Consider the following 13,207-nt stretch of genomic DNA (forward strand, 5'->3'; position numbering starts at 1 on the left):
AGATGTTTATTATAAGAAACAAGCAGATCTAAGGACGGGACTACGGGTGAGTCGGCTGGGTCAGAACGTCAAGGCTGGCGAGTCTGTAAGAAAGAGGAAGTCAGAAACTCTGAAAGTTGAACCAGGGGAATAGCTAGAAGTGCGCTGCTTACCATTTAGCCGGGCGGACCTAACCGGGAAGAAGTAGCGTCGGGAATACTCTATGATTCTACTCAGCTGGAGTTAGGCGGCTGGTGGCTGAGGACGGCTGATGTAACTGGCGAGGGATCCTGAGCGAACCTCATCGGCAACGGTTGACAGATGGATTGACCAGAGTGAATGCAGAACCAGCAAGAACCGGGAGAGGGGAACTCAGGCCTCGCTGGGTAACATCCAGGAAGTATGAGGGGAGCGCCAGAGCAAAATCTGAGCAGGCGGTTCTGCTGGTCTGTTTCTTCGGAACGAGACGTCAAGACGGGTGAGTGCATCCAAGCACAAAAATCTGAGGCAAACAGAGATCCAAAGATTAGTCAAAAAACGAAGAGCAAAAACTCACAAGCTGGTGTCCGAGCGTAGGGACAGAGGCCACGTCGTACCACGACTGGTTAAGGCTCTGGCGTCTTCCATCTGTCAGCGCTCTGCTTAAGAAGCCAGAGGAAGCCGCCTGCAACGAGCTGCAGGTGTGGGCCACGCCTCCTCAGCCAACCAGACACACCTGTGGAATAGAGTTAGAGTAGAGCAGCACAGAGAATCCTGACACTACCCCCCCCCTCAACGGCCGCCTCCTGGCGGCCCAGACGAAGAGGTGCTGGGCTGAGTAGCCCAAAAATCTGAAATCAAGTCCTTATCCAAAATAGTAGCTGCGGAAACCCACGAGCGCTCCTCAGAGCTACGACCCTCCCAGTCGACGAGGTATTGGTGACCCCTACCTCGCCGACGGGCATCCACAACCCTGAGAACCCGAGGGTTCTGACTGTCCTGGGAGGGTGGAGGGGGTCCGGAAGGAGGGCACAAGTTGCTGTCCAAAACGGGCTTGATCTGGGACACATGAAAAGTAGGGTGTACTCGGGAGTGAGGGGGCAAACGTAAACGGACAGTGCTCGGGTTAATCACTGTCTCTATCTCATAGGGACCAGTGAACCGGGGAGCAAGCTTTTTAGCGGATGGATTGGACAAAACGTCTCTGGAAGATAACCAAACCTTCTGACCGGGGCGATACTGAGGAGCTGGTCGGCGGTGCTGGTCGGCAAACCTCTTGCTCCGCTCTGCGGTGCGAGTGAGGGCAGTGATGGTTGATCTCCAGATGTCCTGGCAGCGAGCAATGTAGTCGTTTACGGATGTGAAGGGAATCCTGAGTTCCTCTGTGGGTAGAAGTGGAGGCTGATATCCCAAAGCAACCTCAAAAGGTGAACGTCCAGTAGCTGAGGTGATGTGTGAATTAAGGGCATACTCCACCCAGGGCAAAAACTTGTTCCAGTCGGAGGGTGAAGATGACGTAAGGCAGCGGAGAGTAGTTTCTAGTTGCTGGTTCATGCGTTCAGTTTGGCCATTAGTCTGAGGATGATATCCAGAGGTGAGTGTATAACGGGCACCCAGAGCAGAGCAAAAGTGCCGCCAGACCTGGGAGATAAACTGAGGACCCCGGTCAGAGAGGATATCAACAGGGATGCCGTGGAGTCTGAACACATGTCTGATAAGAAGCTGAGCTGTCTGGAGTGCGTTGGGTAATTTGCGGATGGGAATAAGATGACAGGACTTGGAAAACCGATCAACTACCGTCAGAATAGTTGACATACCTTGGGACAATGGGAGACCGGTAACGAAATCAATCGCTATGTGGGACCATGGACGTCTGGGGATGGGAAGAGGATTTAACAAACCGGAAGGTGGCTGTGTAGAAGACTTATTCTGGGCGCAAACGGGGCAGGCGAGAACATATTCTCGAACATCCTTCGTCCATGAAGGCCACCAGAATCGCCGGGAGACCTGGGACTGGGTTCTAAAAATGCCCGGATGGGCGGAAAACTTCGTGTCATGACTCCAACGTAGAACCTCAGGACGAACAGACTGGGGAACGTACTTAAGCCCAGGTGGCCCTGTACCTGGGTCCGGGTCTAAGAGTTGGGCCTGTCTGATTCTGTCCTCCAGATCCCAATGCAGTGCTCCAACCGTACAGGTGGGAGGAAGAATCGGTTCCGGCTCCCTCTCTTGTTCAGAAGATATAAACAGACGGGACAGTGCATCAGGCTTGACATTTCTGGAGCCGGGTCTGTAGGTGATGGTGAGGTTGAATCGAGAGAAAAACAAAGACCAACGGGCCTGTCTAGAGTTGAGTCGACGGGCTGACTGCAGATAGGAGAGGTTCTTGTGATCTGTCCATATTATGATGGGCTGCTCGGATCCCTCTAACCAGTGCCGCCACTCCTCCAACGCTAGTTTAATAGCTAGTAGCTCACGATCACCTACATCATAGTTCTGCTCTGCTGGTGATAAACGACGGGAGAAAAACGCACAAGGGTGCAACTTACAGTCTACCTCCGACTGTTGGGACAAAACCGCTCCCACCCCGGTATTAGAGGCATCGATCTCTAAGATAAACTGTTTGGCTGGGTCGGGGTGAACTAGTATGGGAGCCTGGGAAAAACGGGCCTTAAGTTTACTGAAAGCCTCCTCGGCCTCTGGACTCCAGACATAAGGTACTTTGGGGGAAGTGAGAGCATGTAAAGGAGATGCTACCTGACTATAGTTCCTGATAAAGCGCCGATAGAAGTTAGCGAAACCAAGAAAGCGTTGGAGCTGTTTGCGCGACTCAGGAACAGGCCATTCCACCACTGCCCTTATCTTTTCTGGATCAGACTTCACCTGTCCGCCCTCTAAAATCAGACCAAGAAAGGAAACAGAAGACTGGTGAAAATCACACTTCTCGGCCTTAACAAATAAGCGATTCTCTAATAATCGCTGGAGAACAAGACGGACGTGTTGTTTATGTTGTTCTAGGTCACGAGAGTAAATCAGGATATCGTCAAGATAAACGAAAACAAAAACATTCAGAAAATCCCGAAGGACATCGTTCACTAATGCTTGAAAAACTGCCGGGGCATTGCACAAACCAAAAGGCATGACTAAGTATTCAAAGTGACCTAGCGGGGTCTTAAAGGCCGTCTTCCACTCATCCCCCTGTCTCACCCGAACCAAATGATAAGCGTTGCGCAGATCAAGTTTAGTGAAGATCTTAGCATTCTGGACTGGTTCGAGGGCTGAGGATAATAGAGGGAGCGGGTACTTGTTCTTAACGGTTATTTGGTTAAGCCCTCGATAATCGATACAGGGTCGAAGGGTTCCATCCTTCTTACCAACAAAAAAAAAACCCCGCGCCCAATGGGGAGGATGAAGGACGGATTAACCCCGTAGCTAGAGATTCCCCTATATACTTCTCGAGCGCTTGACGTTCTGACCTGGAGATGTTGTAGAGCCGACTCACCGGTAGTGGAGCCCCAGGCAAAAGGTCAATAGCGCAATCGTAAGGGCGATGTGGGGGAAGTGAACAAGCCTGAGTCTTACTGAATACTCTCTGAAGATCGTGGTATTCCTCCGGAACTAGCGATAGGTCAAGAACGTCCCCAGACTCTGTCTCAGGGGAAGGGGTAACAGATACAGGACGAGCGGACTGTAAGCAACGAGAATGACAAGCTGGAGACCAAGATTCTAATCGGGACTCGGCCCAGTTAAACTGCGGGCTGTGGACACTTAACCAGGCTAAACCCAAAACAACGGGTGAACGCTTTACAGGGAACACAAAAAACGAAAGTTGTTCCCGGTGGTTACCCGAAACTATCACTACTAGAGGTCGAGTGCGATGGGTGATTAAGGTTAAACTCTGCCCATCCAAGGACGACACCCGGAGAGGCTCGGGTAAAGGTTCGACCGGCACACGAAGCTGATCCACTACGGTTTGGTCAATTAGGTTGAAGTCCGAACCGGAATCAACTAGAGCCGAGACATCGAAAGTATCCTGATCAAACATTAACGTCACTGGTAAATGTAAGCGAGAAAGAGATGGCGCCTTAGTTACTACTCGGGGGCTAGAACTATTAACGTCCACCGTTCTCCCCGTTACGAACGGTGGACTGGATCTTTTGGCCGAACCGGACAATCCTTAAGGAAATGACCTTCCCCCCCACAGTATAGACATAAGTTGCCCGCGAAACGCTGTTGACGCTCCTTATTGGTTAAACCAACCTGGCCCAACTGCATGGGTTCAGGAGGTGATGGAGCGGACCGCGGCTCCCTATGGGTGAGCGTGGAAGGGGTGGATGATCGCATGACTTGGTTCTGTCTAACTCGGCTCCGACTACGTAGCCGGGTATCCAACCGGATGGCTAGCGCCACAAAATCCTCAAAATCCCCGGGTTCCTCCACCCGGGCTAATTCATCCTTAAGGGACTCATCAAGAGCCTGAAAAAATACTGCCTTTAACGGTCTTGGTTGCCAATCCGCCGCTGCGGCAACCGTACGAAACTCCACTGAGAAATCAGATACGCGTCGACCGCGCTGTTTTAACGAAAGGAGATGACGAGACTGATGAGCCGAATCTAACTCGGGCGAAAAAATAGTCTTAAACTCGGTAACGAATTCCTGAAAAGTAACCCCGAATGACTGACAATCAGGGAATCGAGCCTCAGCCCAACTAAGTGCTTTACCTGTTAGGAGTCGTAGTACATAAGATATCTTAACCTCATCTGAGGCGAAAGTCTGGGGGGATCGGTTAAACACCAGTTTACACTGGAAAAGGAAACCTCCGCAACTCCCATGGTCACCAGAGAACTTCTCCGGACTAGGTGACGCGCTCTCAAGTGGCGGAGCCCAAAGCTGATTATCAGTGCTCGGAGCGACGGGAGGCGGGGTGCTAATGTTTTGAGTGACAGGCGACGTCATCGCGGAAGTAACTGTGTCCATGAGCTGGCTAAACTGAGCGGCTAATCTATGAAGCTGCTCCTGTGTTGAATTTACGGCTAAACCTAGCGACTGCATCTGTTCTTGCTGTGCGGCTAACTGCCGCCCGAACGTATCCGCTGGACTTTGGTGGCCAGAGCCTTCTTCTGTCATGGTTTTCAGGTGACGAGTCCACATGCAGATACGATCGGGAGGCAAAACACAGTTTTAAGATGTTTATTATAAGAAACAAGCAGATCTAAGGACGGGACTACGGGTGAGTCGGCTGGGTCAGAACGTCAAGGCTGGCGAGTCTGTAAGAAAGAGGAAGTCAGAAACTCTGAAAGTTGAACCAGGGGAATAGCTAGAAGTGCGCTGCTTACCATTTAGCCGGGCGGACCTAACCGGGAAGAAGTAGCGTCGGGAATACTCTATGATTCTACTCAGCTGGAGTTAGGCGGCTGGTGGCTGAGGACGGCTGATGTAACTGGCGAGGGATCCTGAGCGAACCTCATCGGCAACGGTTGACAGATGGATTGACCAGAGTGAATGCAGAACCAGCAAGAACCGGGAGAGGGGAACTCAGGCCTCGCTGGGTAACATCCAGGAAGTATGAGGGGAGCGCCAGAGCAAAATCTGAGCAGGCGGTTCTGCTGGTCTGTTTCTTCGGAACGAGACGTCAAGACGGGTGAGTGCATCCAAGCACAAAAATCTGAGGCAAACAGAGATCCAAAGATTAGTCAAAAAACGAAGAGCAAAAACTCACAAGCTGGTGTCCGAGCGTAGGGACAGAGGCCACGTCGTACCACGACTGGTTAAGGCTCTGGCGTCTTCCATCTGTCAGCGCTCTGCTTAAGAAGCCAGAGGAAGCCGCCTGCAACGAGCTGCAGGTGTGGGCCACGCCTCCTCAGCCAACCAGACACACCTGTGGAATAGAGTTAGAGTAGAGCAGCACAGAGAATCCTGACAAGCAGACCATACTTACTTTGGATCCAAGGCTTCTTCAGAAATTGCAGTTTCTTCCTCAGCCAGAAACTTTAAGTTGTTCTTGAACATCTCCCCCGCCCCCCTTTGAATAGAGGCAGGCATTTTCCATTAACCATTCTCTTTTATTCTCGGTGTGAATTTAGGTCCTTGTTGTTTGCGACTTGGTTGGGCTGGACAATTTCTTTTTAAATGTTTAATCCACTCAATAGTTTATATATTTGTATTTCAATGTCGATATACTGAGAGAACGTCAAACTAAAGTCAAAGTCCTGGCTTTGTGTGCACAACCTTGGTCATTAGAGCTGAATATGATTCTGTATCCTAGCTGACCAGAGATAATGTTGCAATTTATTCAGATATCAGTATTCTTTTCCCTCTCAGTGAAAAGCTTATTATGAAGGACTTGGTGTTGGTGTTGTTTTTTCCCCAGTGCTTGTCCATTATACCTATTTTTTACACGGAATAATGTTTGTAGGGGTGCAAGATTTTGCACACAAGGCAGAAATCTTAACAAGGATCTCTAGCTGTCTAATAAATTTCTCCCCCAGTGAGTCACTACCGGTTTCCTCTTTCCTGCCACCTTTTCCCTTCCTCTTTTCTTCTACCTGTCCAGGATTTCTTCCCTGCTTCTGTGTGAGATGACACTGAAGTGGAGACGTTCTATTCAGGCTGATCTCTCTGGTCTGCCAGGACCTTTAACGCTTTCACTTACAGTTCCACCCATCTCTCTCTTTACCATTTCCGCTCTTTTCTCCTCTGTCATTATGCGTTATCCCAGAGAACTGGGGCCATTAGGGTTTGTCCCCAAGGTCTCACAGTATAGTCTCTCACACCACCTCCTCTAATTTTCCCAGGAGAGAAATTTTAATTTAAGCCCATACCCCTGCTACTTCTCATACCTCTGCTTCCACTGATAATTGGATGAGACAGTCACAAATCACACTCCTCTCTTATGCTCATCCTGAATCCCTCTGCTGCTTCCTTTCTTGCTCGTATGTCCTTTTATGGACTCTGGTGGTCCGATACGTGCTCTAATCACATTAAGATTCAGTGTTAAGTAATTCTCTCTGTCCTCACTGCACCTGGGGAAAAAAAATCAAGCTGGCTCATCCACAGTAAAGTAGATTGTTAATCTGTTGAAATGCCAATTAAACTGTCCACATTGACCTTTTCACCCCAGGCTTGGCCCGGATTATAGGAAAGACGTTTAAATTAGTCCTCATCCTTTCGTTATCTTTCGATCTACCTCTCTTAGATGATACACCAGAGACGTGTATCTACTCCGCCTGGTCTCCCTGGTCAGCCTGCAGCAGCGCCACGTGTGACAAAGGTCGACGGATGAGGCAAAGGATGCTGAAGGCTCAGTTGGACCTCAGCGTACCTTGCCCACACACCCAGGATTTCCAGCCCTGCATGGCCCCAGGATGCAGTATGGAGGGTAAGAATACACACACTTACACACAACGATTTGGAAAATAAATAACCATTACTTGGCAGCCTGTTTTCCAAACAAAACATGTAGTTGTGTGGAATGGTGTGTGCGTGCACTGATTTATTGCTAACTAAGATAATTCTTTATTTTCACTCATTAAACTGGGGGAAACTATTTATCTTTAACTTGTTTTATATTCCTAAAATGTTGCAGTGCAACTGTTCAAATGTTGCATCATACATTTGCATAGATTCAGTGATTTGTCAAAACACAGTAACACGTACATGTCTATGGTACTCCTTGCGTCCATGAGTTAAAAGCAAAGTGTACATTGAATTACTTTTCTTTACTCTCCTCCCTCTCTGTTTTTCCTCTACTTTTTATTCCTTCTCCTTCTTTTTGGGTTACAAAGAAGATTCAAATTAAAAAATAGATTCCAAGAAGACACTATTCTTCAATTTATTTTAACAGGGTCAGCTTTATCTCACTGAGGCCCTTCCACACTTTGGCAAATTAAGACAAAGGCCCTATGTAGACCTGGCACTAACATAAGCCATGGCTGATTCAGTCATAAGTGGCCAGCTCTATGTTTGAGTATGACATATAGCAGTGCAATTAAATCTATCTAAACATTCTAACATTTTAAAGTTTAATGATATACTGCCCACAGTTTTACTCACAACTGGGATAAAATGACTATTGCAACACACAATGGGGTCTGAGTTTGAGGTTTTCACACCAAGCAGGGTTGTTTGTGGGCCAATAGTTTCACTACCTGATCAGCCCATATATTGAAATTTCCCATTTGGGACCCAGCTGAGATCCACACTAAGTTGCACACAGGTTCCCTGCATTTTATTAATGATAACCCTTGCCAGAAGTGGCAAACCTACCAAAATGATATACATACTAATCACTTCAGAATCAGTTGGGCCTTTAAAGTGTAAGATTTACACACTGGCGCACCATGTAGTGGTGAGCTAAATTAATTGCTAAGGACCTCGCTGTTAAGTGTGTAGTACCTACTTCAGTAGGGTAACCACACATCCCCATTTTCCGGGGACAGTCTCCGTTTTGGATTACCTGTCCCAGGGAATCATGATGTAGTAAAAAGTGTAGCGCAACGAGGTATTTACCCGGCACTGTCCCTAATGTAGTAGAAGAGCTGGGCCGTTGCAGATCAGGCAAAACAAACCAACCCCCAGGCAGAGATTCCCCGCTTAAAAGAAATCAGAGATGTCCCCGGTTTTCATTAGAGAAATCTGGTCACCTTATACTACAGAAGCCGCTGAGTGTCATAAATGTGACATTGTAAACATGCCCTCCATGTATTAGGTACCAAGCTACTGCTAATAGCTAATAGCTACCGTCAAATGGTTTTTGCCACTGTTGCCAAGTCCGCTTGTTTTTTTTGTTTTTCTCTAAAGTCACTTGTAAATCCAGTGAGTCGCAATTTTTTGGGTTTGTTTCTGAACGTGAAGTCACTGACTTTGGCTCTAAAAAACAACAATAAACACGACTAAAGAGACGCGCTCACGTTGCTGTGCTGTGGACACTGTGAACCAGCTGATATCACTCCGCCCTTCTGCATATGCCTAAGAGGGAGAGCTATTCGTCTCTGCCTGGAGGACAGAGTAGATGCTGGACTATACTGCCCTGTTTCTAATGTAACGTCAAAATAATCTTCACTGTTATATTAATTTAACTTACCTGTCCTGCAGAAAGGCTGCAACCTCCGCATTTGTTATGAATCCCCAATCCCTCACGAATTATCTACACTCCACCTGGTAATAATAATTCTAACTATTAATAATAACTCTCATTTTCTCTCGGTTATTATTTATTTTCTCTGTGACTTTCTCTTCCTTCTTGGTGGAAAAAGAGTATGGACGGTCCTCCGTTTTAACAGAAAACAGCAAACAAAATGATCTACAGTCATCTTTGCTTGTTTTCTACTCTTCCTTCAGTGATAGCACATCGTCATATAGAAAAATGGGAAAATGCGTATGGCTGACAAGCTTGGCCTCTTGCGGCTGCTGAAATCAGAAACAGTGTCTCCCAGTGGGTGCACCAACACCTATGTATTTATAAACTTCTAATTCTAAGTTATGATAAGGCTTTCATTTTTCGTGCAATTTGTATTAGTCTTTGGTAGAATATGTATATAAATCCTTCATTTTTGCAAATTAAAAGCAAAATTAGTTACACACTGTCCCTTTAAAGGTACCAGGTCAACGCTGATGTTTGAACTACCTCAGCTGTGTCTCTTCGATGTAATGTATCAGCTAATCTACTCTAAGGCTAATCTCGGCCACTCTTCTGTGGAAGTTAAATGTTTCAGCTATGTGTATCCACAATCCCAGTCTTTATGTCATAATACATTTCTACCCCAGGTGACGGTTGGAATTTATTCAAACTGGTGAATCCAGAGCTGTACTTTTGGATTAGCTGTTTCTTTACCACAAAAGGACTGGTGTACCACCTGCAGTACTACAGACAAGGCTCCGATTAATGTATTCTTCTTCTGGTCCATCCCGCCATAATTTGTTAACAAGATATTGAGATACTTGAACTCCTCATTTTTGGCGCTTCAAACGAGGATTTCTAACTGCATTATTGTTTAGGGCAGCAGTGTCCAACTCCCATCCTCAAGGGCCGATGTCCTGCATGTTTTAGATTTGTCCCTGCCCTGAGAAATCTGATTCAAAGGACTGATTTACCTCCTCAGTCCGCCATCAACGTATGCAGAGGCCTACTAATTAAGCACCGATTAAATTTGGTTACAGTGAACCATGGCAGTACGGAAAACATGCAGGACATTGACCCTTGAGGACTGACTTTGGACACCACTGCTTTTAATGGCCTCCACGCCACAACTAAACCTGAGTTCCTGTCCATGAACTGCACAAAAAGGATTGGTGAGAAGGTGAAGGGGTTTAAAAGACAGCTATGCTTCCCACTAATCCACTACATTCTGACTCTCATGGCAAAATGTGGCCCCTATAAGACCACAGATTTTTGAAGGTGATAGGTAGAGATCAAATGGATGTAAGCAGACATCCCACGTTAGATACAGACTAATCACCGCACTGAAAATTGTCTGGATTAGCAGTAAAGTCTGAGCAGCTTTCTGCATCCAGGATCTGTAAATAAGGATTTAATTGTGTTTATCTCAGGATCAAAGAAATCAACACCCCATGTGTTCATCATGTCACAGCTAACCAGAACAAATAAAGGATTGTGTCTTTTTTCAGAAGGATAATTAGGATTTAGAGACAAAGCCGGGAAGTTAAGGAACTTTTATTGTATTTATTTCCTATGCATTCTCTTCTGTCAAAGTAGAAATGTTTCTCCCTAATTTCCAACTCAGTTGTCACGTTTATTCTCTTTTACTGTAAGGAACGGATGCTGATTCTGCACAAGCACACACGTAACCAGAAGAAAAAAAAACAACAATTTGGAACAAACGCTGAAAGGCAGCGTCTGTCAGCTGTCTCCTCATTTCCCCACTTTGACTCCCAGGAAGTCTTTTAGTAATCAGACAATGGAAAAGGTTCAAGGCTAAAGGAGGTTCCCACAGACACCCACGCTTCCACCCTCCGCTGCTCACCTTATCGATTGTTAGACAGCAACATGGAGAGCTTTTTATTCCCAAGAACTTCTCCTTTGTTTTCATTTAGCGCTCCGTTAGCGTGCGACAGGAGATTGATAATTGTGGGGTCCATGCTGGGGCAGGATGGGAAGCAACACTCAGGGTGATTAATATTCCTGCAAAACACTCCGACTCTCCGGAGTCCCTACCGGGGTTGAGATACCTGTATCTTTTATTAATGATTCACTTAGTTCTGCTTTATTAGGCTGCAGCTGGTAAGCAACATTAGTTTGTTGGAAGTATATGAGAGTCAAGCGCTGTTAGTCAAAGAAAGATCCATTTAGGATTGTCAGAGCTCATTGATCATTGCTGAAAGAAATCTCCAATTTACAAGGTCTAGTCCCACATAATCATCTGCTTTTGACAGCCTCTCTTTTCACAGTTTTGATTTGCTATCTGCTCCACCGACACAGGCCGGGTTTCAGCAGAAAGGAGCCAGGGTTGCACACTGTCTCTCAGCAAGTAAATAATAAGGGGATCTTGAAGCACCATGCTGGCTAATAGTGATAAAAAAAATGGCAGAGTGAAGCCTTGTTAAGCTTGAGAAGCACCAGTTCACTCTTCAGCTGGTACAAGCCGAGGTCATACATATTGACTTTGTTTCCCTCGGGCCCCGGCCGTGAATAGGACAGTCCCCAAGGCAACTAGTGCTATTAAAAAGGGAGCTGAGACAGTTTCTAGAGAAGAACCCTTTGAAAACGGCTCTTTAAACTTTGAGCTGAGTGAAGAGGCTGATATCCTGTGTGGAATATTCAGTCTGTAGGGGCAGGTGTCCTATAACCAGAGGATAGGGACAGATATTCCTGTCATGCTTCCTTTGAAATCATTCTACTGGGAGAGCGTTTGACTTAAGATCTAAAGGTCTGGTGAGATTCTGGGTTCCAGCAGGATGCGGTTTGTTCTCGTGAATTAATTTTAACTGAATAACAATATCTTTGGGTGAACCAAAAACGTTGCAACTGCATTTTGCAGGGTGATCAGGCTGGAGATTATTTTGGATTCAAACTTCCTTGCCTCGGGGTGTTTGTCTCTTCTAAAGATGCGTGGATATTGCCCATTTTCCTTTCAGGGTCAAAATTCCTTATACTGTTTTTCAAACCTTTCTTTTAATCTGCAGACAGAAACAATCTGTTGATCTTTATTATCTGCAGGAAGGTTTTTTTAAGTTTGTTGTGCAGGAAATGCAGGTTCATGCTTGTAAGAAATGCTTTCACATGTATTTACAGTTATTCTAATAGTTTGGTGATATCATCTTCTGGTCATAAACTTTCCAGAATTTTAAGATCTTAGAAACATCATCTGTGGGCAAAATATTTTAGCCCAGCCTATTGATGAATCTAAATGGTTTAGACAAAGTAGTAATTCATGTTGTTTAACGTTTTGCTTGACATTTAGGGAAAATGTCAAACTGCCCTTCCACACCTGTAATACAAATCCATACCAGAAACATGTATTAACAGAGCCTGGACTTCTATATATCGTTCATTATGGCTCATTATAGCTGTTGATCCATGACAGTAAAAGCTGAAGTGAATCACAGTTAAACAGACAAGCAAGTCTATATTAAGAGTGAAGTAAAGTTCACACCCGGCCAGACATATAGACACTGTGACTGCAGTTATCAAGGTTTTTACAACCATCCATTAGAACAAGATTTTAAAAATGATGGCTATTCCTCAAAACACATGAAAATTGCATAACATGTGCCATCACATATTTTTGAACAGTATTATTAACGTTGGTTTTGTGTAAAGAAAAAAATTTACCAACAAAGATGAATCGGTCACTTTGTGCTAACTTAAAAGTGTCACACTATTACTCACAACTATGAGCCTTTTATCCATGGCACACTCGTCTCAGTAAGGTGCAGCCTGTGAAAATAACAAAGAAAAGTGTAATCATTTGACAAAACAATATCAAAGTCTCCAAAGTTATAACAATCTGTAGCATTACCTACAGATTGAGGCTATTATCCCCTGCACACTGTGCGGGTGCTGCCCAAAACACGGAGACTGTTCAGTTTTGCAACTGTGCAGTGTTGCCAGTGGCACTAAACCTGAAAGTTACAGGTCTAATGCCCCCTAGTGGCCAAAGGTTACACAATGCTGCTTTAGAAATAAGCTTTTCTTTTTCTATTTTTTCTTTTTTGCCCAAGCACAAATTTATATTCACCTCCCTTTTTCTTCACCCACCAGTATTTTTTGCATTAGCTTCAGTTTGTAACT

The 13,207-nt window shown here is 45.7% G+C and overlaps 1 protein-coding gene across 1 annotated transcript in view; it reads left to right on the plus strand.

Annotated features, from left to right (window-relative positions):
* The window catches only part of spon1b (spondin 1b), a 97,536-nt gene that overhangs the window by 70,425 nt on the left and 13,904 nt on the right, over positions 1–13,207 (plus strand). Inside the window, exon 8 of the mRNA XM_036152233.1 lies at positions 7,154–7,336. Coding sequence (XP_036008126.1) covers positions 7,154–7,336 — 183 coding nt within the window. The remainder of the gene's footprint in view (positions 1–7,153; positions 7,337–13,207) is intronic.

The sequence above is a fragment of the Fundulus heteroclitus genome, chromosome 2 (assembly GCF_011125445.2).
Source record: "Fundulus heteroclitus isolate FHET01 chromosome 2, MU-UCD_Fhet_4.1, whole genome shotgun sequence".
Lineage (NCBI taxonomy): Eukaryota > Metazoa > Chordata > Actinopteri > Cyprinodontiformes > Fundulidae > Fundulus > Fundulus heteroclitus.